Here is a 26,575-nt window from a genome sequence, read left to right on the forward strand (position 1 = left end):
CTGAGCTCCAAAATTTACAATAGTAGAAGGAGCAACTTTCTCCACACAATTACTCACTAGGAGACTATTCTCGAACATTTACAAGTTCCAGGCCTTATTTTAGGCACCTTCTACATTTGACAGAAACCACAGTAGACACCGTCTTATTTGCTCAACAGTCGAAATTACTCAGTAAAATAGAGTGAAAAATATTGAACTTTAACAGGGGCAATAAGTGCCCATTCTACCTGGCCTTAGTTAAAAAATAAAAGGTTAAAGTTACTAGCCGAAAATCAAAATGTTAGGAAGCGAACCCTTGCACTCCTTGGGAATTCACCAGAACCTCATTGAAACCCTAATGGCCTGAAGTTACAGAGGCTAAGCCTATACTAAGGAGGTGACTAGATGGAGAGAAAGTTTTCATTTACAAAATAAAGAAGTAGATATTAACGATTACAAAATCATAGTCACCTCAATATCAAATTGAAAGGGAATACAAGAGTGTTCCCACTCTGTATTCCATCAGTTACTTGAAGTTCTTGAGACCTGTTTGAGAATTTACACTGAGAAATATAAGTTACATTACGAAAGAATTTGAAACCTTCCCCACAAACTATTTTTCAGAGACTGTTACATGATTACACGGCGTCTGCCATTACCTTGAGCTGGAGGACCTCCTGGCGCTGGACGAGGCAGTCCTTCCCCTGCCTCCGCTACGAACACACTCTAAACCTCTTGACTGGAGCGATCAAAAGACAACATGGCCCTAAATATCCCAACTTTTGAAGCGGAGAGGAAGGTTATAGATTTCTCTGGACCGAAGCTCTGACGTGCCCCCAATTTCCATCGGACAATCAAATAAATATCAAAATATTCTCATTTTTGAATTAAATAAATGTACAAAATTCCCTATTAATTTGGCGGGAAGATATAGAAGTATTGATAACTTTAGAACACCAAACCCAGTTTACAAACAATTCATTTTTACCAGCTAATGACTACAAAATTTATCTTGAAATTTAATTGTCCATCCTTTCATCAGAGGGAGTACCTAGGTTGACAGTAGAGACCTCTGTCGAAAAACTTTCAAACTTCTTCTACCACCTAGTTTTGTAGTACAAGTTACAGATGGCGCTTAATTTAAATGTACGGAGCGGGTGTATATCCGGTATAATAATAATAATAATAATAATAATAATAATAATAATAATAATAATAATAACATAAACTTACCATTATTTGCAATTAATTTGTCCAATTCCAAAACTTTCCATACTGACGAATGTTACAGTCTTCATGTTACAATTATGGGCAAAAAAATGTTACAAAATGGGGGAATCGGGATGAGGACAACTATGCAGGGAATCACAGCTAAGTACTCTCTAACACTATTGATGAATGATATAAGAACAAGAAGAAGAAGGGGAGGAGGAGGAAGAAGAAGAAGAAAACTGTCGCACTACGAGCTCGTCTCATGGATATATTTTGAGCACCTACTTTTAAATCTTCAATGGTTTGATCTGTAAATTGATTAATATTTACTTTACAGTAATCTATATATTTTTAGTTACCGCGGGAATGAGAGAACGGCTGAACCGATTGACATCATAAAACATTAACGTAAATCATTAACAGTAGCATTAACACTACCAATAATTTGTATTCTTCCTGGAGAGTAAGACTGTGTAATTCTGTTTTAACTTGAGTCCACCAAAATGTATATATATTTCAGAATTTAAATTCGGAATATTACAAATTTGTGTCATTTAAAGATTTTAAAGATTGTGTACTTTGATACGCTCACAACTTCCTGAACAGCATGGCGGTGAGCCGGTATGACAAGGGCATACAAAAACTGTCACAGCGTCTACAAGAATGTATCAACAGAAATGGTGATTATGTAGAATATTCAAGCTGTAAAATGATGTAAACCATTACAGAAATAAACAGGTCTATGTATTTATTAAAAAAATAGACCTTATTCTTGGGATTATCTTCGTATACTGAAACGCTTCTTTGGGGAACGGTCATTTGGTAGTGATATGAAGGAATGATTGTCCAAGACCACTAATTATTCGCTTATTCCAGTCGTTTTTTTCTTATCGTGATTAACTACTACTATTTGTGAAACGATATATTTATTTTTTATCTTTGCATGGCAGGCCTTATCACTGTAAAATTTCTCAGTTAATAAACCATGTTCTAATTTGAATGTTATTCTTCTCATGACACCTGAGTTTCTGTGCTTAATAAACAGTTGTAATTTATTGGTTTCTGACGCGGCAAAAGCCATGTATCTTGTTTTAATTAATGTCACTCTTTTCTGATTGAATGTGCTTCGCTGCAATTATTAATCATAACCTTATTTTAAAATGCAATTCTCTTCTGCTGATGATCGTACTCCTTTTGAATCATTGGACATATTAACTCTAAGATTACCTCCTTTTCTTTGCACTGCTTGGCCCAAATGTAATAGCATACGGAAACATAGCCTGGCGTTGACAGTAATATTCTGCATTCCAAACAATCTTACGACTCCTCATAGGCTCCTTCGTATTACACCACAAACGTACCAACCTGGAAATACCAAGAATATTGTCTTCTAGTGTTATTGGTTTTACGTCTGAATAACTATTATTTTACGGTTTTCGGAGAGGGTGAGGTGCCGGAATTTCATCCCGCAGGAGTCCGTTTACGTGCCAGTAACTACTGACACGACGCTGACGAATTTCAGCACCTACAAATACTACTGGGCTAAGCGAGGATCGAACCTGCCAACTTGAGATCAGAAAGCCGGCGCCTTAACTGTCTGAGCCACTCAGCCCAGCAGGAAGAACAATCTTAGTTGATCTAATTCAAAATACTGTACTATTCAAAACTATTTCCATGTGATTATTCTTCTAAGTTCAACGTATGGAATAGAAAGAAGAAAATCTAGATGATTATTACTAGCAAATGTACCCGTGCTTCACTGCGGTATTCTACCTTTTATACGGATTTCTAAGCAAATTACTGTGCACGCAGTGAGTAAAATTATATTAAACAGCATGTCTCTTAGCGCTATGCGAGAAACAAAACAGGAAGGACGCCATACGTTGTTTCCGATGTAAGCTGCGCATTGGAGAAGTCTTGATGATAATGGCAGGACACATTTCCTACTGCCATTCACAGTCAAGCTCCGAAGTTTTTAATATGACGGGAGGCTCACTTTACAATTGCCATTCAAAATAGAGATGGAGAGTTTTCATTAAAAATACAAACCCCTTTTCCTAATGCCATGCACAATCGAGTTGGAGAGAATTGATTAAAATCGAGAAACGTAGCGCATGTAACGTGTAGAGAATCGAAATACGACAATAAGTCATAGGACCAAAGTTGAAGATCTCTCCAAATTCAGCGGCAATTGTGTAATGTGTTTTCTGATATGACTTACCGTTTATCCAGCAATTTTCCTGAAACGACTGTCTGCACCACCATTAACATTGCATCCATATTTCGGTATTTTCCGGGGCCAAGAAGTTGTACATTCGAATAGCTTGGAAGTTTACCTCAAAGTAAAGAGTGTCCCGGTTTTGGGATTAGCACTCGCATACACGCGGAGTAATTAAGGAAGAAAATAATATAGTTAGGAAAGTTAATATTAATAGAAAATAGGATTATAACTGAGGACAGATGGGTAGGACAAATATGCAAATAAAAAGTGGATATATTGGAAAAAGAAATGTCTCTCACTAAATGGTAATGATATGACTTACGGATATAAGAAGGCGGTAACAGAAGAGATATCTATGCGCAGAGATTCTTAGGTAAACAGATAACAAGATGATTTATGGTGTTTTTACTTAAGCCTAAATAGGCAAGGCAGAAACAAGAAATTAAAGCGGAAAACAGAAGTAGAAGAGAAATACAGTAAAAATGATAGCAAATGCCATAAAACACCTTCCGGTGTGAAATAATGGGCACCGAGCTCGATAGCTGCAGTCGCTTAAATGCGGCCAGTATCCAGTATTCGGGAGATAGTGGGTTTGAGCCACTGTCGGCAGCATTGAAGATGGTTTTCCGTAGTTTCCCATTTTCACACCAGGCAAATGCCGGGGCTGTACCTTAATTAAGGCCACGGCCGCTTCCATCCCACTTCTAGCCCTTCCCTATGCCACTGTCGCCATAAGACCTATCTGTGTCGGTGCGATTCAAAGCAACTAACAAAGATCTTCATTGTTCTGTTATTTTCATTGGACCTAAGATTTTTCTCATAATTTTTCTTTCTAGTACTTCCATTTTGTCTAAACTATAGTTCAAAAGTATACATTCGCTTGCTTAAAGACATTCTAGTTTCACCATTGTATTTCAAGATATTTAGATAAGCATTTCTTTTGTAAAAGTTCTTAGTGATGCCATACGCTCTTTCCTTCTTGTGTAACCTTCCTCCTACAAATTATTTTTCTAAACAATTTCTTGAATTATTTCTCCCAAGTATTTAAATGTCTTTACTTTCCATATGCGACCAATTTCTGTCGCAAAAATGCTGGACCGTTTTATATGTTTGCAATAAATATTTTTTCTACAGAGATTCTCAAAGCTGTTTTATTGGCTATTTCTTCCACGAGACTGATCTGTATTTCACATTTCAATATTATTCTATATTCATGTGGTTTTCTGTTGCAGATAAGCTGATTGGGAAGTTCGTATTGGGCTCATACATGTTCGCCCGAGGTAAAGCCCTGACTCACTGGAACACAGCGTTCGGCAGCCCCATGGAGCAGGTACAACACTGGCACGCCCTCTGCGAGTGAGACCACATTCGATAACATCTAGTGGCATCAGATCCGATCACCAAGAGCTAGAAGATCTCGGGTCGAGTCGGACGTTTCCGAATTATATCGGGAGGAATAGACCAGTTTATCCGAATTATCAAGATCTGACACATGCGCAATTGTTAAAAAGCATGTTAGCCCGTTCAAGGTTACAATGAGCCTTATACGGGATATTACATATCATCAAAAGAAAATATTTTAAAAGCGAAATATATATTTTATGACAAGTGTGGTTTCTGAAGTATCATTCAATTGAATAAATCTGACCATCTACGAATTTATTCACTGATATTCGTATACGTCAGCATCATTCAAATTTCCAAGTGCATTTTGTGCCCCAAACTGTTCTTTTCTCCCTGCTGATACTATTAGGGGCGATCAGAAAGTTTCCGTTCGACGTTCGTACCGTCCTGAATCAGAATGCCAATCAGGCAAAATCGCCTTGAGCATTGAGGCACTCATCACCTTGACGCACCAGGTTGAAAATACCCATGTGGTAAAAGACTGTGCCTGCTGCGTGAAGAAGTCCGTTACCACCTACTGCACATCCTGTTCCAACAGGTAGCGTCGACCCTACAAGGCCTCTTTAAGGGGACGGAAGGCGTAATAAGCCCATGAGGAGAGATCCGTAATGGATGAGGCTGGCCTCCCAGATCGACCGGCGTCTTGTGTCGAAACGCGACCCGCACGGAACTTGGTGCACCATTCCACAACGGTGGTTTCCGACAGACATGTTGCCTCATACACAGTCTTCATTCTCCGATGGATGTCCATCGATGTTTGTCCTTCGGCAGCCAAGAACTGAATAACAGCCTGTTGGTCTTGTTTGGACGCATTTGGTAATGAATTCGCCAGAGTTCACGTGGCCGCATTTAAGGCACGCACCTCGACACGACATGACTGCCACACTAATCTCTTTTCCTACATATCCGTGCTTATATACCCGCGTCGGAGTGGCGCTATGTTGCATGTCCGCTGCAACAACGCCCTCAAACGGAAACTTCTTGATCACGCCTTATACAATGAGAGGACAAGTGGTGATTACAAATGTATCATCGTTCAAAAACGATGATACATTTGAAAGACTGCCTGCTAGAAATGCTTTATACTTTTGATATAAATGTCGAATTTGAAATTACAAACCTGAACTCGGTAATAAAATCTTTCGGAATTATTATCAAACTTCTCAAAGGGTTATGAATTTCATGTTGTTGGTCCGTATTGAACTGAGAATAACATATGAATAGTAACACAGTAAAGGTTTCCACCCATTCAATACTAATATGTATTTACAATATTATAAATTACATGGAACTGGTTTCGACCCACCTAGGGGTCATCATCAGCCATATTAAAGCATACATAAGTTTTTTGTCGAATCCTAAAACATGTTATTTTTAACTGTACTAATTTTTAAAGTGAAGTATGGTAATGAGATGAGAAATGTTAGTATGGTACAGGTGAGTAGTAATTAATAATAATACCATGTACCATACTAACATTTCTCATCACATTACCACACTTCACTTTAAAAATTAGTAAAGTTAAAAACAACATGTTTTAGGATTCGACAAAAAACTTATGTATGCTTTAATATGGCTGATGATGACCCCTAGGTGGGTCAAAACTAGCTCCATGTAATTTATAATATTGTAAATACATATTAGTATTGAATAGATGGAAACCTTTACTGTGTTACTATTCATATGTTAAACTTCTCAAATCTTCAGACCTTTTTATACGAATAATTTCAGTAAATTCAACTAAAATGTTCAGTTCTTCGGGTATAACTAATTTCTATTTCATGTGGTCTCGTGAGTTGCATTGTGTCTTCATAGTTCAATCCTGCGCAATACGGTACGTCCTACTCGGCTCGAGACACGTACAGAAGGGAACCAACTTATGACAAGTGAAATAAACTTGAGACATAAAACCAAGAATCACAAGGATATTCCAATAATATTTTTTTTTGAAACTTCAGGTGTTGGTAGAAAGTTCACATATTTAAAATACAATTTGAAATGTTCGTATATTTGGAACATGTTGCCACATGTCGTTAGTCAGTTTCTATAAATTTAAATTATGCCCGAATTTGAATATTCGTTCTAAGATATTTTGTAAATCCATCAGTAATTTGCAACCTGGAACAGTATTCTTATATGAATGTGAGGATATGCAATCGTTTCTGTGGGGTTATGTTTGAAGACTTCTAATACCATGTACGGTTTAATACGAATATACCAACAGCACCACAGTATGAATATCGTATTTTATATTCTGGGGCTAGTTCATCGTCCACTTCTGCATTGCTGGCAATATCCCATAAATATAGCAGTGTTCGACGCTGTTTCTATCTGGTTAAGCATGCTGCTAGCTTTCGGTCTAGAGGTCGCGGGCTCGATACAGGGATTTTAACCTCCATTGGGTAATTCCTCTGGCTTGAGGAAAAGGTGTTCGCGCCGTCTTCAAAATTGCATTTCAACGTAGGTAGGCCTCCATCCTCATAGACGCGCAGGTCACTCATGGAAGTCAATTCTAAAGACCTACACCTGACCCCTCCGGAAGCCATATACAAGTTTACTATTATTATCACAGCAATATAATATTTTAATGTTGTTCCACCAATATTGTTTGAACTAACTAAAATATTAATATACGCACATGTATTCCAATAAATTATATTTTACTTCCCGATGAGCGATAAATTCAATTCATTGGATGACATATCATACAATTCTTCCTTGGAGCTCTTCCATTCAAGCAGCGCATACAAAGACTGTAAACCAGCCGCAACAAACACCGGAGGGTCGCGATTATCTCTTACAAAGTGGGACCATGAGAGTTTGGAAACGGTTTCCGAAAAATATTCCCCTCGATGAACATTCTGAAAGTGCTTAAAGCTGAGCGTAAAATACAGTGGCGTATGCTGGGATTAAGACATGGGCTACCACTAGACTTAGGATACCTCTTTTCGATGGTTGGTTTAGTGAACGTCAAGCCTTCAACGTTTTGAGCTTCAGCCAGTAGCCAACGGAGAAGCCTGCTGTGTTGTCAAGCCTGCTTTACAAGCTACTTCCCAGGCCCCTGCTACTGAAAATGCTCAACCCCTGATCAGTCGAGATGGTAACTTAAGGTTTAGCAAATGAAAGTCCAGCTTTGTGGCTAAATGGATAGAACATTTGCCTTTGGTTCAATGGCCCCGGTTCAGTTTCCAGAATCAACCCCCTCATACTGTTAACTCACCTGGCTTGGGGGACTGGGTATTTATGACGCCTTCGCCATTCATTTTATCCCCATTAGGTCAACACCACGCCTATATAGATGCCATGCCCCATTATTATTATTATTATTATTATTATTATTATTATTATTATTATTATTATTATTATTATTATTATTATTATTATTATTTTACAGTGGTCGTACCCATTGTTCACTGGTTAATTAGCTTCCTCGGGAGACCAGTGGTGGTGTCGTCCGACCCATGATCACGGGCTCGATTCCAACCAACAAAAGAAAGAACTAAACCTGAAATATGGTATTTCATTTTAGCAGATCTACCAATAAAAACAAAACTATTTTGCTCATCTAACAGAAGCCCTGCAGTCTCTTCCTACAAGGATGTAGAAGTAAACGGGAGTGAGGAATACCCGCACTCTCTTATCTATATCATTAAGTCAGAAGTATGAGGTGAGGAAGTATATACGATGAGTAACGCATAGTTGATAGTTAGCAGTGGCGATCTGACGGACCGAAGCCTAGCACACCTATCCTCCGCCGGTCCCCGTTCGTATCCGATATCCAGCTGCAAGCCGCGAGGGATGAGTCAAGGGCAGAGGGGCGAGAGTCCGGGCTGCAATATCAGTCTCCGATGCCTTGCTCTCAGAAATATGTGCGACATTTTTTTCTCACAGCTTTCAAGATTTGTAAGTGGAACAATGTTTCAGATGCTTACATTATAATGTGCTTTAGACTTCCATCATTCCAATTGAGATTTGGGCTTCACTGATAGCCTTGGTAGCCCTCAGTATAGGTCGTACGCCACTGGTAAAGTATAGGATAACGAATAGACTGTATGTTTGGGGCCTCAATGAACCTAAGAATTTCTTATTGGACTTGTCGTCTGTTAGTTATTCCTAGTGGAGGATTTCTTTGAGCATTGGAAACGGTTCTTCAATGTAAATTTAAAATCATATTGCAGCACAAAAACAGTAATAATTGAGGACCAAAGATGGAAAAGGGGGGAAAGTGGCAGGGACATGTTTACGAGTAAGCGCCAATGACAGAGTTCCCGAGCACAATGACACTATCAGCCTTCTCTACAAAGTAAGACCAGGAATTAATGATTACCTACGGCCTTTGAAGTGCCAGTATACTGCATCCAATACATTTTATATAATTACTTAACAATATTCAGCTTCTATAAATTTCATTTCTTTAATTAAGTGGCTCAGAAATTAGAAAATACATTAGTGATAGCACACTGACACAATGGACAGCACAGAAGAATTGCAGTGCGAGATGCTAGCACATTCGCCCTTTCCCGCCAAATTCAGCTGAGCACATTGAACTGTGGCTCTACCTGTTGAACTTTCTACCAACTAAACTAATGATCTCAGGCACATGCACAAGTTACCACCATATGCGACATGGCTAATACATCCCCTTATTACAAAAAAAAATACTTTTCGTATTTCAGCACTTTCACCCTTTTCCATCATTGATCCTCAACTGTCAAACATTTCCATTAATATTAGTTATAACATTGTACTGTAAAACGTGGTGCAAAATATATTTATAATCTTTTTGGGTTTCGTATGTTTTACGTTATGATGAATAATGAAGGAGATATGTCTCATAAACCTCCAAATATCACCACAAATATCACTTATAGCCGAATACTGAAACAAACTTACATGTTTAAACATTAAGATGTATAAATCAATAATATTATTTATTTATTTATTTATTTATTTATTTATTTATTTATTTATTTATTTATTTATTTATTTATTTATTTATTTATTGTATAAACTACACTTTATATTGACTCGTTTCTTATTGTGAAAAGTTGTATATTTTTCAGCCTATACGCTTGTGTATTCTACGATTATGTAACAGTTTAGTTCAATATGTTTCGATGTTACTGCCTGAAGACAAGTCTACATTCTATCTTGTTCATATTGACTTGGAAACATCCACTGCTCATATGATTTCAGAATATCATTTTCTAAAACTATGCCCCAGAGGAGGGCGACAGGCTTCGGCAGCCGGCACAATTCCTTTTATCCTCGCCGCTAGATGGGGGCTTCATTCATTCCATTTCTGACCTGGTCGAATGACTGTAAACAGGCTGTGGATTTAAATATCAGGCATCTTGTGACCGTCGTACTTTCTACTTATAAATGTCCCGCATGCACAAATGATGAATGGGGTGTCTAATAACTGATTTTCACAGGAGAACTACTGCCAGAAGGCAGGTTACGTCAGAATATGAAGAGATAACAACCGGACAGTCGCTCGCAGCATGTCCCTCAGCGCTACCCGTCTAATGCAATGCATTGGATTAGTAAACCTTGTTTACGACCGCATAGTACTAGGGTGGTGTATATACTAGTGTACAGCAGCATTACACTTGCTGTCTGCATATCGGCAATGTGCAGTGTGTTCAGCAACTACGAATGCACAGACATTTTAATCTGTGGAGAATCAGATTGAGAATGCAGCGGAAGCTCCAAACAGACGTCTGCCTTCTACACACGTATTTCGCCGAACGGTATTAGTTTTTATTTCATACAAACAATTATTTTATTGAGTGGAATGTATATACGTGTGAAAAGTAATAAGTTATTAATTTTTTTCCTGCACCTTTGGCGTATTTACAAACGCACCCTGTTATGGAACGTGTGCTGTAAAATGACTGTTATTTGTTTCACAACATCCACAATACAGCACGTTGTAGTACTCCTTCGGAAACAAGTGATCAGGCAACCCATGCATCAATAGTGCATGCGGGACAATTGTAAGTAGAAAGTACGGCGCTCGCTTGCCGCCTGGTATATAAGGTGTGAACTAAGTACTCTAAAGGAATTCGGAAATGAATTATTTAGAGTTGAAGCTTTCACGGTCTGTTGTAACTACTTTTACGTCCTTCGTTCGGCTTGGACTGCGTAGCATATGTATTTGAAATGTTGTCAACTGTACATAATGTGCTGTAAATATAACAAGGTCACGGTCCAATCTAGATAAAGAACATAATAATAATGAATTGTTTAGTTACATTTGAATTACATTTGTTAAAGACATATATTAAGGTGTACTGTGTACTGACAAAGAGTTCAGATTACTCCTGTTCCAATACTGTGCTCCTACCATCAAACTGGAAACGTACATTCATAGATACGAATAATTCAACTCACTCTACAAGATACAGTAGTTAAAATCCTGAAATAGGACATCTACATTCTAAATGAACAAATACCTAAGTCTTATACCTTTAATAAAATGTACATGTATTAGCTAACTAGTGCACTGAGATATTTCAAACTAGGCACACACAGCAAAACCCTACAAAACATTGGAGTTCAAGTTTCCCTTCAAAAAACACCCCAGGGTTTTCATAACCAAGAACAATTATTATAGTATTTTTTCTAGTTCTATTGTTCATCATAGTAAATTGCAATAATTATAATATAATTGTTGCTGTATTTTTAACATTTAATAATGTTATTGTTTTACGTCATACTAACTACTATTTTACGGTTTTCGGAGGTGCCGGGTATTTAGTCCCGCACGAGTTATTGTACGTGTCAGTAAACCTACCGACACGAGGTTGACGTATTTGAGCACGTTCAAATACCACCGGACTGAGCCAGGATCGAACCTGCCAAGTTGCGGTCAGACGGCCAGCGCCTCAACCGTCTGAGCCACTCGGCTCAGCTGTTTCTCATTTAACAACGTTCATTAACCCTTTCGGACTCGAAATTAGCATTAGTGATTAAAAAAATGATAATATGGCTCCTTTAAAGGAACAAAATGAGAAGCATCTTTTCAATTTATTTTTAAAACTTTTATTAGCTGCATGTCCAAGTTTCCTTGAAAGGCACCTTTAGCTACAGATTAATACGTATGACTGCATGTTATAAAACATTGCATTATATTAAAAAATATATATTTGTTCTATAATATAATGGAAGGAATGATAGAAGTCAACAGGAAAACTTATGTAGCAATTAAAGACTTGAAAAATGCCTTGCAGGGCTGAGTGGCTCAGACGGTTGAGGCGCTGGCCTTCTGACCCCAGCTTGGCAGGTTCGATCCTGGCTCAGTCTGGTGGTATTTGAAGGTGCTCAAATACGTCAGCCTCGTGTCGGTAGATTTACTGGCACGTAAAAGAACTCCTGAGGGGCAAAATTCCGGCACCTCGACGTCTCCGAAAACCGTAAAAGAATAGTTAGTGGGACGTAAAGCAAAAAATAACATTATTAAAATGCCTTCGGTAATGTTGGGTGGAAATTGTTTTCTCAAGCAATGAGGAACATGGGACTTGACTGGAAAGACCGGCGCCTTATTCTGAATGTATATAAAGCTCAAACGACGGAAGTTAATATTAATTGTACTACAAGAGGAGCAAAAATTAAAATAGGAGTACGGCAAGGATGCCCACTGCCAACATATCTTTTTAACTTGTTCATAGAAACTGTAGTTAGAGAAAGGGGTGAATTTTTATGGTATTCAGGTGCACAGTGCCGCTTTGCAGATGATATTGCTATTTTAGTAAATTCCGAAAAGGATATGAGTAAGATGTTAAGAACATTCAACAAATCCTTAGAAAAAATTAAAATTAAAATAAAGAAAGCAAAATTCATGTTAGTAGACCAAAAGAAGCCTACAGGTAGAAAATACTTAAAATTAAATATCAACTCGATAGAACAAGTCACAGAATTCTCCTACTTGGGTAGTGTAATTACCTCTGATAACAGTTCCCTTTCAGAAATCAAGACAAGAATAGTGGTAACAAAACAAGCCTTCCGAAATAAGAAACACTTATCGCTAAACAACCATCTCAGTTTGGAGACCAGAAAATCATTTCTCTAGATCTTTGTTTGGAGTGTGCTACTGTACGGATGCGAAACCTGAACACAGGAAGAAACAAAACTTGAGGCTGCAGAAATGTGATTTTGGAGAAAAATTACAAAAAACAAGTTGGATGGATGAAAAACGAAAAACATTGTTTTTAATAACGTAAAAGTGGGTGGATGTTTATTAAATACGTTAAAGAAGAGACATGAAAGTATATTACTGGGAAAGAGACCCAGGGGACGACCAAGGATTTCATACATCGGGAACTCCGTCAGTGAACTGGCATGTGGTTCATAAAGCAACATGAATAGGCTAGCGGAAGGTCGTCAGATGTGGCTGCAGCGACAAGGCAGAGGATGATGAATATAATATACGAGCAGAACATACCCGTCTTTAAAGGATGGGTGCCGATTATTAAGGGAGAAAATTATTGGTTTAAATGTACAGAAACCTCCGCTGACCCTGCTGCCAGTCTGTGAATTACAAGCATCTACCAAGAACCAGCCAAACAATGTACAGATGATGGGCCTTCTGAAAAGCATACCTGTACTTAACATTTAGAAGTTGAATTCGATACAGAACTATTATATTTATAAACAAAATACTTCTATAGAAGAGTACATTTTAAATACACATGCTGAACTTTATTTTATTATACTACTAACCATTTGTTCATTAATTTTAGTTTCACAGGATAAAATACAAAAAACTTTAAAATATAACTGCATATTAATTACCACAATTTTGAAACGGTTAATTATTAAAAATTAGAATTGGCCTGTGTTTGAATTGATGATTATCTGAGACATATCTACACACATTTTAGCTCAATTAGTTTTGTAGTTTTGTTTGACGTGATTGAACTAAAACGGAACAGACACCAGATTATTTCGAGCCGTTACATGATTCCTTGTTGATAATTTCTCAAATAATGTATTTAAAGTATTGTTAGTCATGTAACAAATCCGTCTGATATTGATTGTGGAAAATGTTGTGAAATTCCTCCCAGCTGTTTAGACATGATGTTGTTTCGGGTGAGAGACAGATAGACAGACGTCATTTCACTTTAATATAGAGGTAGATGTATTTACTTACACAGCGTAAAGGATTTTGTTTGTTTGAAGTGGTCATATTTCCTCATGTGTGCAATCTGTTGGTTATTCTTCTTAATTCCCGTAAATTTTATTATGTTATACCAAAATCAGAACCAAAGAAGTTTATGAAAATATAGAGGATATTACAAAAGTTGTAAACTCAGATGACACATCGGAAAGAAATACATATTATAATTGGCGCTGCGCGTGAATGGATTAAAAGATCAAGGCTTAGGAATTCGTTCATTTATAAAGTAACAGTGAATATAATCGCAGCATCTTGTATTATCTATGTGTAGCAATTTTTATTACAATTGAACCAGTGGTTCTGATGGTAGGGTCATAAAATTGATACAGGAGAAATCTGAGCTGTTGGCCAGTTAGTGGCACTTTCACTGTATGAATTTGTAAGTATAATGAGTTCTACCTCATCCGAAAGAATAAAACGTGTACCCACATGGTGGATAAACGGTTACATAAATGCCTAAGTAAATATGTATCAAGGAGCCTCCTGCTATAGACATTTTAGATCCATGACCTTCAGGTCTCTATTCAACCTTCTCCCTTATAATGAAATCCATGTATAGTCCAATACATATAAGCAATGCCTCATATAAATCAGGCATATTAGTGTGTAATACTTGAAATAAGTGAGATTCATCAAAGAAGTCTATATAAGCTGACATGTTATTCTCTAGTCAAGTTGTGAAAACAACTTAATGATATTAATCCCAACTTTATTGAAGAGCTGCTACGCATAACCTTAGGCTGGTAAATGGATGGTCCTATGCTAAACTAAACTAAGTTAAATTTTTTAAAATTGATCTGAAAACATCAAACGAATGTTTAGTAAACGCTCCTACGTATGCAGGCGTAAACCATGTGGTATTTGTACTCCAAAAGAATGAAGTTAATTACAAATGGAAGATGACAAGTCTAATGCAGATTAAGTGAGGAAATAAAATTTAATTTACAGAGTTGAGTGACAAAACTTATTTCAATAATGCTAAGAATTGTTGTATTTTCGTTTTGCTTGATGAGTAATTTTATTTGTACTACTCTTTACACTGATAGGAGTGCAGTATCAATACGTATGGATATCTAAACATTTCTATACACGCTATCACCTCGGAAGTGTAGAACATAAGTTACCGCAATACGTGAACATGGTATGAGTATGAAAGACTGAATTTCAACATTATTAATACATTAGTCGTAAAATAATTTAAAGCATATTTTAACTATTTGAAAAGCGTTCCACAAGTATGGTTAGGTGTAAATAAATGTTTCTCCTACAACTACAGCCATGTAATAGGTTCGTACTGTACGTAACTAGGCTTTAATATTAGTGCTGAAGTTTCCTTTGCTTTTATTAATGTTGAAAATATTTCTTAGCACACAAAGTAGTGGTACCCATACTACGAAAAACGTAAAATTAAGCAATTTCCTCAGTTGTGACGAAAGTTGAGGGGCCAAAAGGACCGGGAAGGTTTCAAATTGTCAGTCTTGGAGAGCGCTACCAAAATAAAAATTTAAAAAAAATTTAAAATCACTTCCGGCCTAAATGCAGTTCCGGAACAACAACCTGAAGTCGCTTGTTTCTTTACTCGTTTTTTTATTCAAGTCCTAGCCAAATTAACTTAATTTCATAATTCTTTCTTTAATGTGTTCCTTGGTTCAGTACCCTCAGGCGTTTTCAGTTTATTTAAAAATTTCCACGCCGAATGTAGTTATAAGGGCTTAAACGAAATTCTGCAATGACTCACATTAGCGCTCGTAGTGGTATAAAAAGTTATATTGCTAATCTAATCGAGCGGATAACGATGATTAAGAAAAGGGTTGTAATTTTTAGGAATAAATAAAGAATATATTCTCATAAATTATATTTTCATTACCACAAATTCGGAGCCCATATTCCTAGAATTTTTTCAACATTTAGTTTCTTGTCTGAAGAACTGTGGATTGTTTTCGTTTTATTTTTTTGTTTTTTCGAAATCGTGTTAATGTCACCTGGTCTTCTTTAGTTTATGACCATCCAAATAGTCCCTCATATATTGTCCTGCATTAGAGATAATATTTAGGAATCTGGATTGAAGCTCATGAAAGAACCAGCTGGTGAGCTAGAACTTAGTGTTGTAGCTTCTTCGTTAGAATAGAAGCCTTTCCAAAAGTTAGCTCTTTGGATGATAAAATCAGTATAATGTTCTTTAATAATGTTATCACATGATATGGAGGTATGAAGACTCGTTGGGCAGAATAAAATAAACCAATCTTGATCCCTCGCCTTTTACAAGCGCTTTCGGATGAGGATTTCCTCCTTTCCACACTCGCTCCCCACAGAGTCAACTTTCTCCCAGCTCCTCACCAGGGATCAAGATAGTAGTAACGCTTAAGTCGCCAAAGGTATAGGCATATTACTGGATTTTTGTATGTATTACTATATTGGGTGAGAGAAAGAATTGTGTATATTTGAAAATATATCAAACACCATTTGTGTCCAATATTTTTTTGTAATATAGAATATTATGTACAGTAATGTTTTAATAATATGTATAATATCCTAAATGGAGTATTTCTACGAGTGTACATAGTGATAAATAAAATAATGTACCATGGCATAATGTAATAAAAGAAAGAGATATGAGTGTTTAATCATTTTATAAGAATAATATTTATTTATTCACCTCTAAGATATTGTTAAGTGCCAGCCCCGTGGTAGCCACTTTCGGTACATCCAGGAAGAGGCTAGTGACTCAGATGAACTGGGATCTCCCAGCAGGACGGCCTTTCCCTGTCTTACCTGTGACTTTCCTGGAGATTAAATGGGAATGTTCTGCCTCTAACCACCTCGCGAAAATTCTGGCTGAAATCACCCGAGGTATAAAAAAGGGAGGCTAGCTGCGCCGTAAGGAAGAGTTACTTGAGAATAGACTTGTAATTAGTCAGTGTGGCCATTCATGACCGATTAGAATTATGTGTATGTGTATATATATGTGTGCAGGGGCTGCCTGGCCGAGGCGGTAAAGGAGTGTTCGGTTCGCCCGCAAAGACGTGGGTTAGAATCCCCGTCAGGAAGTCGTAAAATTTAAGAAACGAGATTTCCACTTCCAGATTGCACATGGCCCTGTGGTTCACTCAGCCTACACCAAAAATGAGTACCAGGTTAATTCCTGGGGGCAAAGGCGGCCGGGCGTAGAGCTAACCACTCTACCCCATCATGTGCCGAGGTTGCGGATAGTGGAAGCGTTTACTTTCCATCTCTCCAAGGGCCTTCATGGCCTGTACGGAGATGACTTTGCTTTGCTATATATATGTGTATGTGCATTCATTAGGTCATTGTGAAATAAATTAGAGTAGTGAAACAAATGGAGTTGTATTCGTAACAATATTATATAAATTCTTGAGCTCTATGTTTATTGTTGGTGTTTCCAAATTATTTATTTACAAAAGTTCCTCAGTTGAAGGTTGCCACAATGGAGAAAGCATAATGAAACACATATAAATATTTTTCAAAAGATATCAGTTCACAAAGAATGATTGACCACAAGGATTCAGAATTTTTACAATTTAGGCGATGATATCCGAAAATATTAAAATGATTGTACAGAAAGGAAACACTAGATGATTTTTCATTTAGAAATAGTATAAGTGATGATTTAAGATTGTTACGGAATCTTTTAAAATGTCCACTAGAAATCTTTCCAAGATTTTTAAAGATTTCCCTCGTATGCTTTATGCTTAGGTACACTGCCTCTGCTTCAAAATATCCGCCACAGACTACTTTTCTGAGTACATTACTCTAAAAATGTCTTTAAAATATAAGAGTTATAACACGTAGCAATGATTTCTCAGTAATGAAATGGGAACTCGTAAAGCTAACAAGTACATAATTTGTAGTTCCGGAATCTCTAAATTAAACTGCCTCCAAAAATTCACAATAAATCACGAAATAGTCCCTCGAGCTCCTATCATTAACCCTACCCTCCCTTCATTCCAAATTTATCTTTGTAATAAATTACGATAGGTTCATTCTTTCACCTATCAACGTCTTCTTGCTGGTGTGTGGAGATTTCAAAACAAACCTTGTAAACCTAATTATCGGCTGGGGTCTATGTTCCCGCTAGCTCCTCAGGGTAAAATATTAACTTCGTCCTTAAAATAAGATAATATCATCGCAGGTTCCGTTGAAGAGTAAGACCATGTGCATTAAAATATTATCTAACCCCCAAACTCTACCAGTGCATTTCTCAATAATCCTTGTCATTAATAGTTATATTACCTTACAGCTACATATCATTACCTATATTTCATAATAAAACTCAGAAATAATCCTTACACTAGTTTATTAGCATGCTAATTTCGCATGAAAGAAAATAAAATTGAAACCTATGTTGTAGAGAAAAGAAAATGTAAATACAATATTTAACGATCTTATATACATTGATTCCTTTTGTCAACATCGTTGGAATGGGGTCTTTTGTATTCTTACATTCATCATTTTGTCATTAATGCTTCGCTGAATTACTTAAATCCATCATTTGGCATAAGTACTGTTCATACGGTAATTTTTCTACAGGGTCATATTCTTTATTCTTGGTGGGATGTTAAGGATTTTTCATATTTGATATTCGATATTTAATATTTGGTATTTTGGTACTTGATATTCTGTATTTGATACTTGATATTTGGGTTTTCATGTTCACTTTACGAGATACGAGATAATTAACAAGTTTCCTCATTGTAGCTTTAAACTGACACCATACTCTAAAATACTATTACAATTAGAAATACTAACTAGGCAATGTTATATCAATTCGTTTATGACATTGGAAATCATATATGTAAACAATAAGTGCCTCTAATGAAATAGCCTATCGCTATTAACTCTGAAATTGTGCCACTCATTTATATATGTGCTAATATTAACGATGTCTACTCTTATTTCATCCACCGCTGTGTCAATACTTCGACGTAATATAATTCCTCAATCTACATTTTATTCTGGGAGACATTCTCGTTCTGTAGGGCGATAATTATTAATGTCCCTACATATACACCAATAAGTATCCTAAAACTCAGTAACCGTGCATAATCTTTCACGTTATATCACCAATCGACATTAAATCAGCTATTCTGAAACTCAATATTCACATCAACATGATATAACCTCATAGCTTTCATTTTATTTAACATGGATTATCAATATCTGCCACACGAATCCGTTACCACAATTTCATTTCTTTAACCTTGCGACGAAAATAAAACATTATATCACAATACTCTCATTTCCACACATTTCTCATGTACCTCTTCTTATTAATCTACCTGAATATATATATTCTCATTTCCCTTCCACTAAATATTATCTCTGTAATGGTTTGATACTCCCTCGACGATATATTCTTCCTATAAAACGCGAATTTCTAATATAATCCATCTCTTCGTATAATAAAGTATTACAGCCATGTCAGTCGATTTGGTTTACTCAAAAATTAGGTTATGCTCTGCAATTCATATCCACTCTTTTCAATCTTCCCCCATTTCATAGTAAAATAAACTTTCCGTGTAGATTTGAATGTTAAGATCGATATACACACTTCACGTATGTTGACAGCACCGCCGTCTCGATCCTCCTATACTGCCTGCTCTATGCGAGCCTTTTTGCGACTACGCTGCGACAACAATTCTCCGCTAGATGGCAGACATAGACGCACAATGTTCTAAACTTATTCTAATGAAGAGAATCTACAAAACACTATGCAGTCTGGTCATATGTTCACTGAAGCTCGTAAATTACATCTGTAATATTAAATATCGGCAATATTACCTGTATGAAGTCTCAGTTGACCTTTTCATGCACAATTTAAAGATTTGCCTGGACGAAGGCTTGGCGTGGTACCGTACTTTTTGTGTTCTTGCCAAATAACAAATATCAAATAACAGAGGTCTTACGAACTTGGTTAGGATAATATCACTAACAGTTTGCTGATGTTCTTTGACTTCACACTGTAACAAAACACATTCTGAAAGTTTTTTTTTTTTTTTGCTATTTGTTTTACGTCGCACCGACACAGATAGGTCTTATGGCGATGATGGGATAGGAAAGGCCTAGGAATTGGAAGAAAGCGGCCGTGGCCTTAATTAAGGTACAGCCTCAGCATTTTCCTGGTGTGAAAATGGGAAACCAAGGGAAACCATCTTCAGGGCTGCTGACAGTGGGGTTCGAACGCACTATCTCCCGGATGCAAGCCCACAGCTGCGCGCTCCTAACCGCACGGCCAACTCGCCCGGTATTCTGAAAGGGAAGGCGTTGCAAGTCCTCATATTACGCTCGTACGTTTGAAGGACTTCGACAATAGGGCACAGCAGCTTAAACGAACTCCTGCAGATGCTTTAGCAGAGCAACAAAATAAGGTTTCGGGTATCGAACTCCTCTTCTGTCCTGATGTATAATCAGTTCCATTTGGCGGTGTCGAAGCTCTAGGCAGTGAGATGTTGCTGACACAAATGTCACACTCCATCCTCTCTTCAACAACACGAACCTAGTACCCGCAAATTAGGATTTGATTTCCTGTTTTTAGTTTGATTGGAATATTATCGTTTGGATATTTGAGGTTGCCCAAAATGTCTAAACATGAAGACGTTTGTTTTGTGATTGTCCGTCACAATTATTATCACAAGGAATCCACTATCCTTTAATCACTTTCTGAAAAAATCCGCAGCCTGTTTCCAGTCATTCGACCAGGCCAGGAATGGAATGAATGAAGCCCCCACCTAGCAGCGAGGATAGTAATTGTGCCGGCTACCGAATCCTGTCGCACTCCTCCGGGGCAATGATTAATGAATGATAGATGAAATGAAATGATGTTCGAGAGTGTTCCTGGAATTAAATATGACAGCGAAAACCGGAGTATCTGGAGAAAAACCTGTCCCGCCTCCGCTTTGTCCAGCACAAATCTCACATGGAGTGATCGGGTTTGAACCACAGAACCCAGCGGTGAGAGGCCGGCGCGCTGCCGCCTGAGCCGCGGAGGCTCCATCACCTTCTGAAATAAGGTGTAAAGGCACAGATACGAGAGTAATCTGAAGATATCCAATTGCTTCCTTTATTAGGTCCTTGCCTAGATAAAGCCGACAGCCGCTTTTCTCTCAGTTCCCTTCTAGACGGTATTTGATTGAGTCTTATCTTTTCTGGCTGCGAACCACCTTGCCGAGATTGGCAAAATGGTACACAACAGTTGAATATTTCGGGGAAAGAATCTGAAGTCTCAGTTCTGCGAAAAATATACTTTGCACAAACGGAAAGAAACAAGTACCAACACCTTAAAATCACTTTTGAAATGTCTATAAGCATAACATGATTAATTCATTTCACAGTTCAACACAAAATATCTCTTGTACGAACGGAAGTGACAAGACACGTTTACTCATTGTACGAAATAACTCAGGTTTTCACACACATTCATGCACCAATAACACAGTGCTACACCCACACTGATAAGCGAAGATTGTGCGTCTACTGCTGCACTCTTACGGCGACTTGGAGAAATATTGGTAGTCGCGCCTTCCTGTGTTAAACTAGTGGCATAGAGCAGGCAGTATAAGAGGATCGAGACGGCGGTGGTTGACAGTAACCTATAATTGCATTTTGGTTATATCTGCTACTTTAAATTGGCACACACTCGCGGTTAACTGCTTAAGATCTACTATTGACATTCACAATTTGGCACATATAATTCCTCTATAGGTAATGCTCAATTGCCTTTAATTTAATACAACAACTACTATTAATTTTATATATATATATCGGAAATGTATCTCTTATCTCGACTCGAGTTGGTCAGCTGCTGGCTCTTGGTTGTACGCTATGTCATCTCTGAGAAGTTATATTCCATCTCCGGTCACGTCACAGCTGGTTACTGGGCATCGTATTCTTGGTCTCCGTCATAGTAGCCTGGGCAGTCTTCCTCTATCAGCTTAAGCGGTTCTCATCATATTGACGGTGTCCATGCAAGAAGAAAAACAATGTTATACGGGCAGAATAATTATCTAATTCATTCATTTTAAGCATTAGCAGATGTGAATAAATGCTAGTATTTTTCCTATATCTTGAAATTGCGCTCTTATATGAATTTAAATGCCACTTATTCTCATCAAATAGATCTTTTTTCACGTTGGCAGTGGTTCTAGATATTATTTCCGTTATTTTTTATTATATTCAGCCACTTCTAGTGCTAGAATTCGCCCTTTCTCTTCGATCTTGCACCGGTCCGTATATTCCTTTTCCTCCAATGTTTGAAATTGAAATATATACGTTTCTCTACATCTTGACTATTTCTTTAGCTGTGAATAATTGAATTCTTCACCAATATTTATATTTTAAATACACAGTTCTCTTCCTTTTTGTTAATCAGCCTTTCCTTAGTTCCAAGTAGATTATTTTTTTTAATGCGATCTTCTTTCTCAAAGTAGTAAGAATTAATTGAATTCAATTATTTCTCAAGACAATAGTTGTTTCAATATGAAACATTTTTCCAATGGTCTTTCATAAGTCTCCGCCTTCTAAACTGTGATTAACTTGCCTCTTGGTGACAGTTCATATGTGTTCATGTTGCATGAAGCCTGCGCACGCCATTTTGTCCGTTACATCTCTGCGAGTAGGATCGCTTCCACTGTAACGTAATGGTACACTTGGGTTCTATTACAAATCCCACGCCCACTGATTCCTTGTAGGGTATGATGTCAATTATTCTCCTACTGCTACCATTATGGGCAAATCCGCATATCTCTTCGGCGACCATAGGGAAATTGCTATAAAGGACCGAATCTTGTAATGCCTGGCGATCAGCAGCATCTCTCCATATCATATCTTTAATTCACAGTTTCTAAGCTCTACTCTGTTTTGGAAGCCGAATTTCTGAAGTACTGGTACTTAATACTATAAATGTAGCCACATTTAAATTGTGAGGTTTAACAAGAACAGAGTAAAGCTGGAAATTTACCCCATAAAGGGATCCATTAAAGAGGGAGTAAAACTACTGACGTTATCTCCATTCATTTAAGTTCTCTGTCAACCTACATCACGAGTAAATAAAATTCAAGAAATTCAATCGTCAAAAAATTACCAGTGAAAGTTGACAGGGTTGTTCAAGGGACTGGGACCTCGAACTCCGGCAACATCTCAAGAAGGTTCTATCGCAATCCGAGAAAGGCAGCAGAAGCAACCCGAGTCAGCGAAGAATTAATCATCAGGTTTACTGTTATATTGCAGGTACAACAACAAAACCCAATTCAACTATATTTGGACTTAGTTCCTTCGCTTCACGACTTTTTTTTGTTGCTATTCGCTTTACGTCGCACCAACACGTATACTGTATGTCTTATGGCGGCAATGGGATAGGAAAGGCCTAGGAGTGGGAAGGAAGTGGCCGTGGCCTTAATTAAGGTCCAGCCCCAGCATTTGCCTGGTGTTAAAATGGGAAACCATGGAAAACCATCTTTAGGGCTGCCGAATGTGGGGCTCGAACCCACTATCTCCCGGTTAACTGGATACTGACCGCACTTAAGCGACTGCAGCTATCGAGCTCGGTCTTCACGATATTTATACTCTTCTCTGGGTTTTAGGTTTTGTACAGTGGACATCAGGTGAACGATGAGGCTTTCAGCAAGTACGCTTTAGACACTGCAAAATTGTACGTGTCCTTATATAATTGGTATCCTATGCCTCCGACCGTCCACAAAGTCTTAATTCATGGTGCTCAGGTGATCAGATACGCCCTACTGCCAATCGGAAAACTGTCCGAGGAGGCCCTAGAATCCATAAACAAGGATTACAGGTTCTTCCGGGAGCACCAAACCCGTAAAACCTTCAGAAAGGACACAACAACTGATCTAATACACAGTCTACTGTTTTCGTCGGACGTAGTAGCTACAAGGCACCTCATCAAAGCCGAAATTCACTGGAATGAGCCGGCCCCTGAAGTACACGCTTTGCTCGCTTTCGATGAGGACACAGATTAAGAGGAGGTTTCGGGTCAAGAGACTTCAGAAGAAGAGACTTCCAAAGTAGAAGAAGAGGACGTTGAAATGTCAAATACAGATAGTGAACCCAAGGCATAACTCGTAAGTAGTCTTACTAATAAGTAGCATAGGGCCAAAAGATCCAAATGTGTCCACGCCCCGAACAAATAACATTTTTTTTAAATAAGTAAAATCGCGTCCGCCTCTGTGGTGTAGTGGTTAGTGTGATTAGCTGCCACCCCCTGGAGGCCCGGGTTCGATTCCCGGCTCTGCCACGAAATTTGAAAAGTGGTACGAGGGCTGGAACGGAGACCTCTCAGCCGCAGGAGGTCAACTGATTGGAGGTGGGTTCGATTCCCACCTCAGCCATCCTGGAAATGGTTTTCCGTGGTTTCCCACTTCTCCTCCAGGCAAATGCCGGGATGGTACCTTACTTCAGGCCACGGTCGCTTCCTTCCCTCTTCCTTGTCTATCCCTCCCAATCTTCCCATCCCCCGCAAGGCCTCTGTTTAGCATAGCAGGTGAGGCCGCCTGGGCGATGTACTGGTCATCCTCCCCACCCAGAGTCTGAAGCTCCAGGAGGCGGTAGAGGTGGGATCCCTCGCTGAGTCCGAGGGAAAAGCCAACCCTGGAGGGTAAGCAGATTAAGAAAGAAAGAAAGAAAGAATGTTCTCAGAACAGGGTGCGGGAAGGAAAGAGGAGGCGGCAGGGGTGGGAAGATCCTGGGAAATGACAGGGATGACACTTTCAGGTTTAATAGAGTCAGGTGCAGAGCGGTCACGACACTTATAGGAAAACGAAGGGTGTGGTTAATCACAATTTACACATTTTGGAGAGGCCTTATTAGCGCAGTAAGAAGTAGGATGCTCCTGGCTACATATACCACATACCTCGTCATTCACACAGGGAGCACCTGGGGTGTGGTTGTACCGGTGACACCGCTCGCATCTGATCTGCTGGGGTGGCGCAGAGCGTGACGGTTCAGCCCGATTAGGTTGACCGTAGATGACGACGCCGTCTCCAAGCAGGGCATCTAGCGTAGCTACGTCCCTCGGCAGCACTCAGATGAAGGAAGTGGAACCCTGGGCGTTGCGAATTCGGACGACTTTGTAGATCGAATGTCCCTCAAGCTGGATTTGGGCTGCGATTTCGTCATCCGTCCAGTGTCTGTCCACCCTGTAGGTGACCACAGAGAGAATAGGCGTACGGCGAGATGGAGGAGCAGAGCGTCGAGCCGGTGATTGCTGCGTGATGTTGGAGGCAGCAGCGTGCTTCCATGGTGGTGATTAGGTGATTATAATATGGCTTTGAAGATTTGATATTGAAATAGCCGTCCCGGGTTCGTTGTATTTCAACGTTATAGGAGCTGAAGTCTGGCGTGGATCTGGTGAGAATATTATAAATGGATCGAGTATTGGCCTTGTCAAGATCTACGTGCGTGAGTTTGATGACGTAGAAAGGTGCTGGAGTGGCAATGCTCCGCTGACGAATGGATTGATGTAAAGTTGGGTTTTTGGTTGCTTCAGCGTAGCTGCGTACATCAACAGGCATGTACGGATTGCTAGCTGGTGGTGATGGAAAGGGGCCACTATGTTTGCCTCGTTCAAATTGAGCAGTGGAGAAATGCCGAGTTCGGCAGGAGCCGCAACAGAGGTAGAAGGTTGGCGAAGGATTGAGCCGGGGGATGTGTAGCAAGATCCCGTTGATGGTGGTGGTGAGAATGGGTCTCCAGCAGAGATTTTCTTCCTCTCGCCTGAATGTTCTGGAGTAATTTTCCTGGCCTTTTTCACCGTGTCAGTGTCCATGTCACGAGATGGTGTGGGAGAACGTTGCTGACTCATACTGGAAGCTTCCACAGATCGAATCGTCGAGAATGTTCTAGAAGGTCTTGGTGGCGAAGAAAATGGCATCCACTGGCACCGACGAAGACTCCGTGTATGTATGTGCCACTGCAAGCTATAGCTACATGTGATAAGCACAATGCAGTGCCGAAGTACTACGGGAGAATTGCATCTCCACTTGCTATATATGACCTCCCAGGCTAGGATGACTAAAATATTGCTTCCGATTGAGGTAACTAAATACAATTCAGGAAACGCAATTGTTAAATATTACCGATGTTTCGCCCCAGTGCGGCATAGGCTTATCAGTTGGATACCGCAACTTCCCAAGACACTGGCCGGCTAGCACCAGTATTCGTGATGTCCGCTCCCTTGGCTGAATGGTAAGCGACGTAGCAGAGGGTTTGTAGTTCGATTTCTGACCCGATAGGAGGATTTCTTTTTTATTTTACAATTGGCTTTACGTCGCATCGGCATAGATAGGCTTTATGGCGATGATCGGACGGGAAAGGGCTAGGAATGGAAAGGAAGCAGTCGTAGCCGTAATTAAGATACAGCCCTTGTATTTGTCTGGTATGAAAATGCTGGAGCGGTACCTTAATTAGGTCATGGCCGTGACCTTCCCAATCCTTGCCCTTTCCCATCCTTCTGACGCTAAAACCCTCCGATGTGTCAGTGTGACGTTAAACCATTAGCAAAAAATATTTTCCAAAGGACATTTTCACTCAATCAGCTGGCAAGACGA

At 38.8% G+C, this 26,575-nt stretch overlaps 1 protein-coding gene across 1 annotated transcript in view; it reads left to right on the plus strand.

Moving 5' to 3' along the window:
• The window catches only part of LOC136873678 (synaptotagmin-15-like), a 451,745-nt gene extending 446,973 nt beyond the window's left edge, over positions 1 to 4,772 (plus strand). Inside the window, exon 9 of the mRNA XM_067146793.2 lies at positions 4,645 to 4,772. Coding sequence (XP_067002894.2) covers positions 4,645 to 4,772 — 128 coding nt within the window. The remainder of the gene's footprint in view (positions 1 to 4,644) is intronic.
• The last annotated feature ends 21,803 nt before the right edge of the window (positions 4,773 to 26,575 follow it).

Source organism: Anabrus simplex, chromosome 1, assembly GCF_040414725.1.
Source record: "Anabrus simplex isolate iqAnaSimp1 chromosome 1, ASM4041472v1, whole genome shotgun sequence".
In the NCBI taxonomy this organism is placed as follows: Eukaryota; Metazoa; Arthropoda; class Insecta; order Orthoptera; family Tettigoniidae; genus Anabrus; species Anabrus simplex.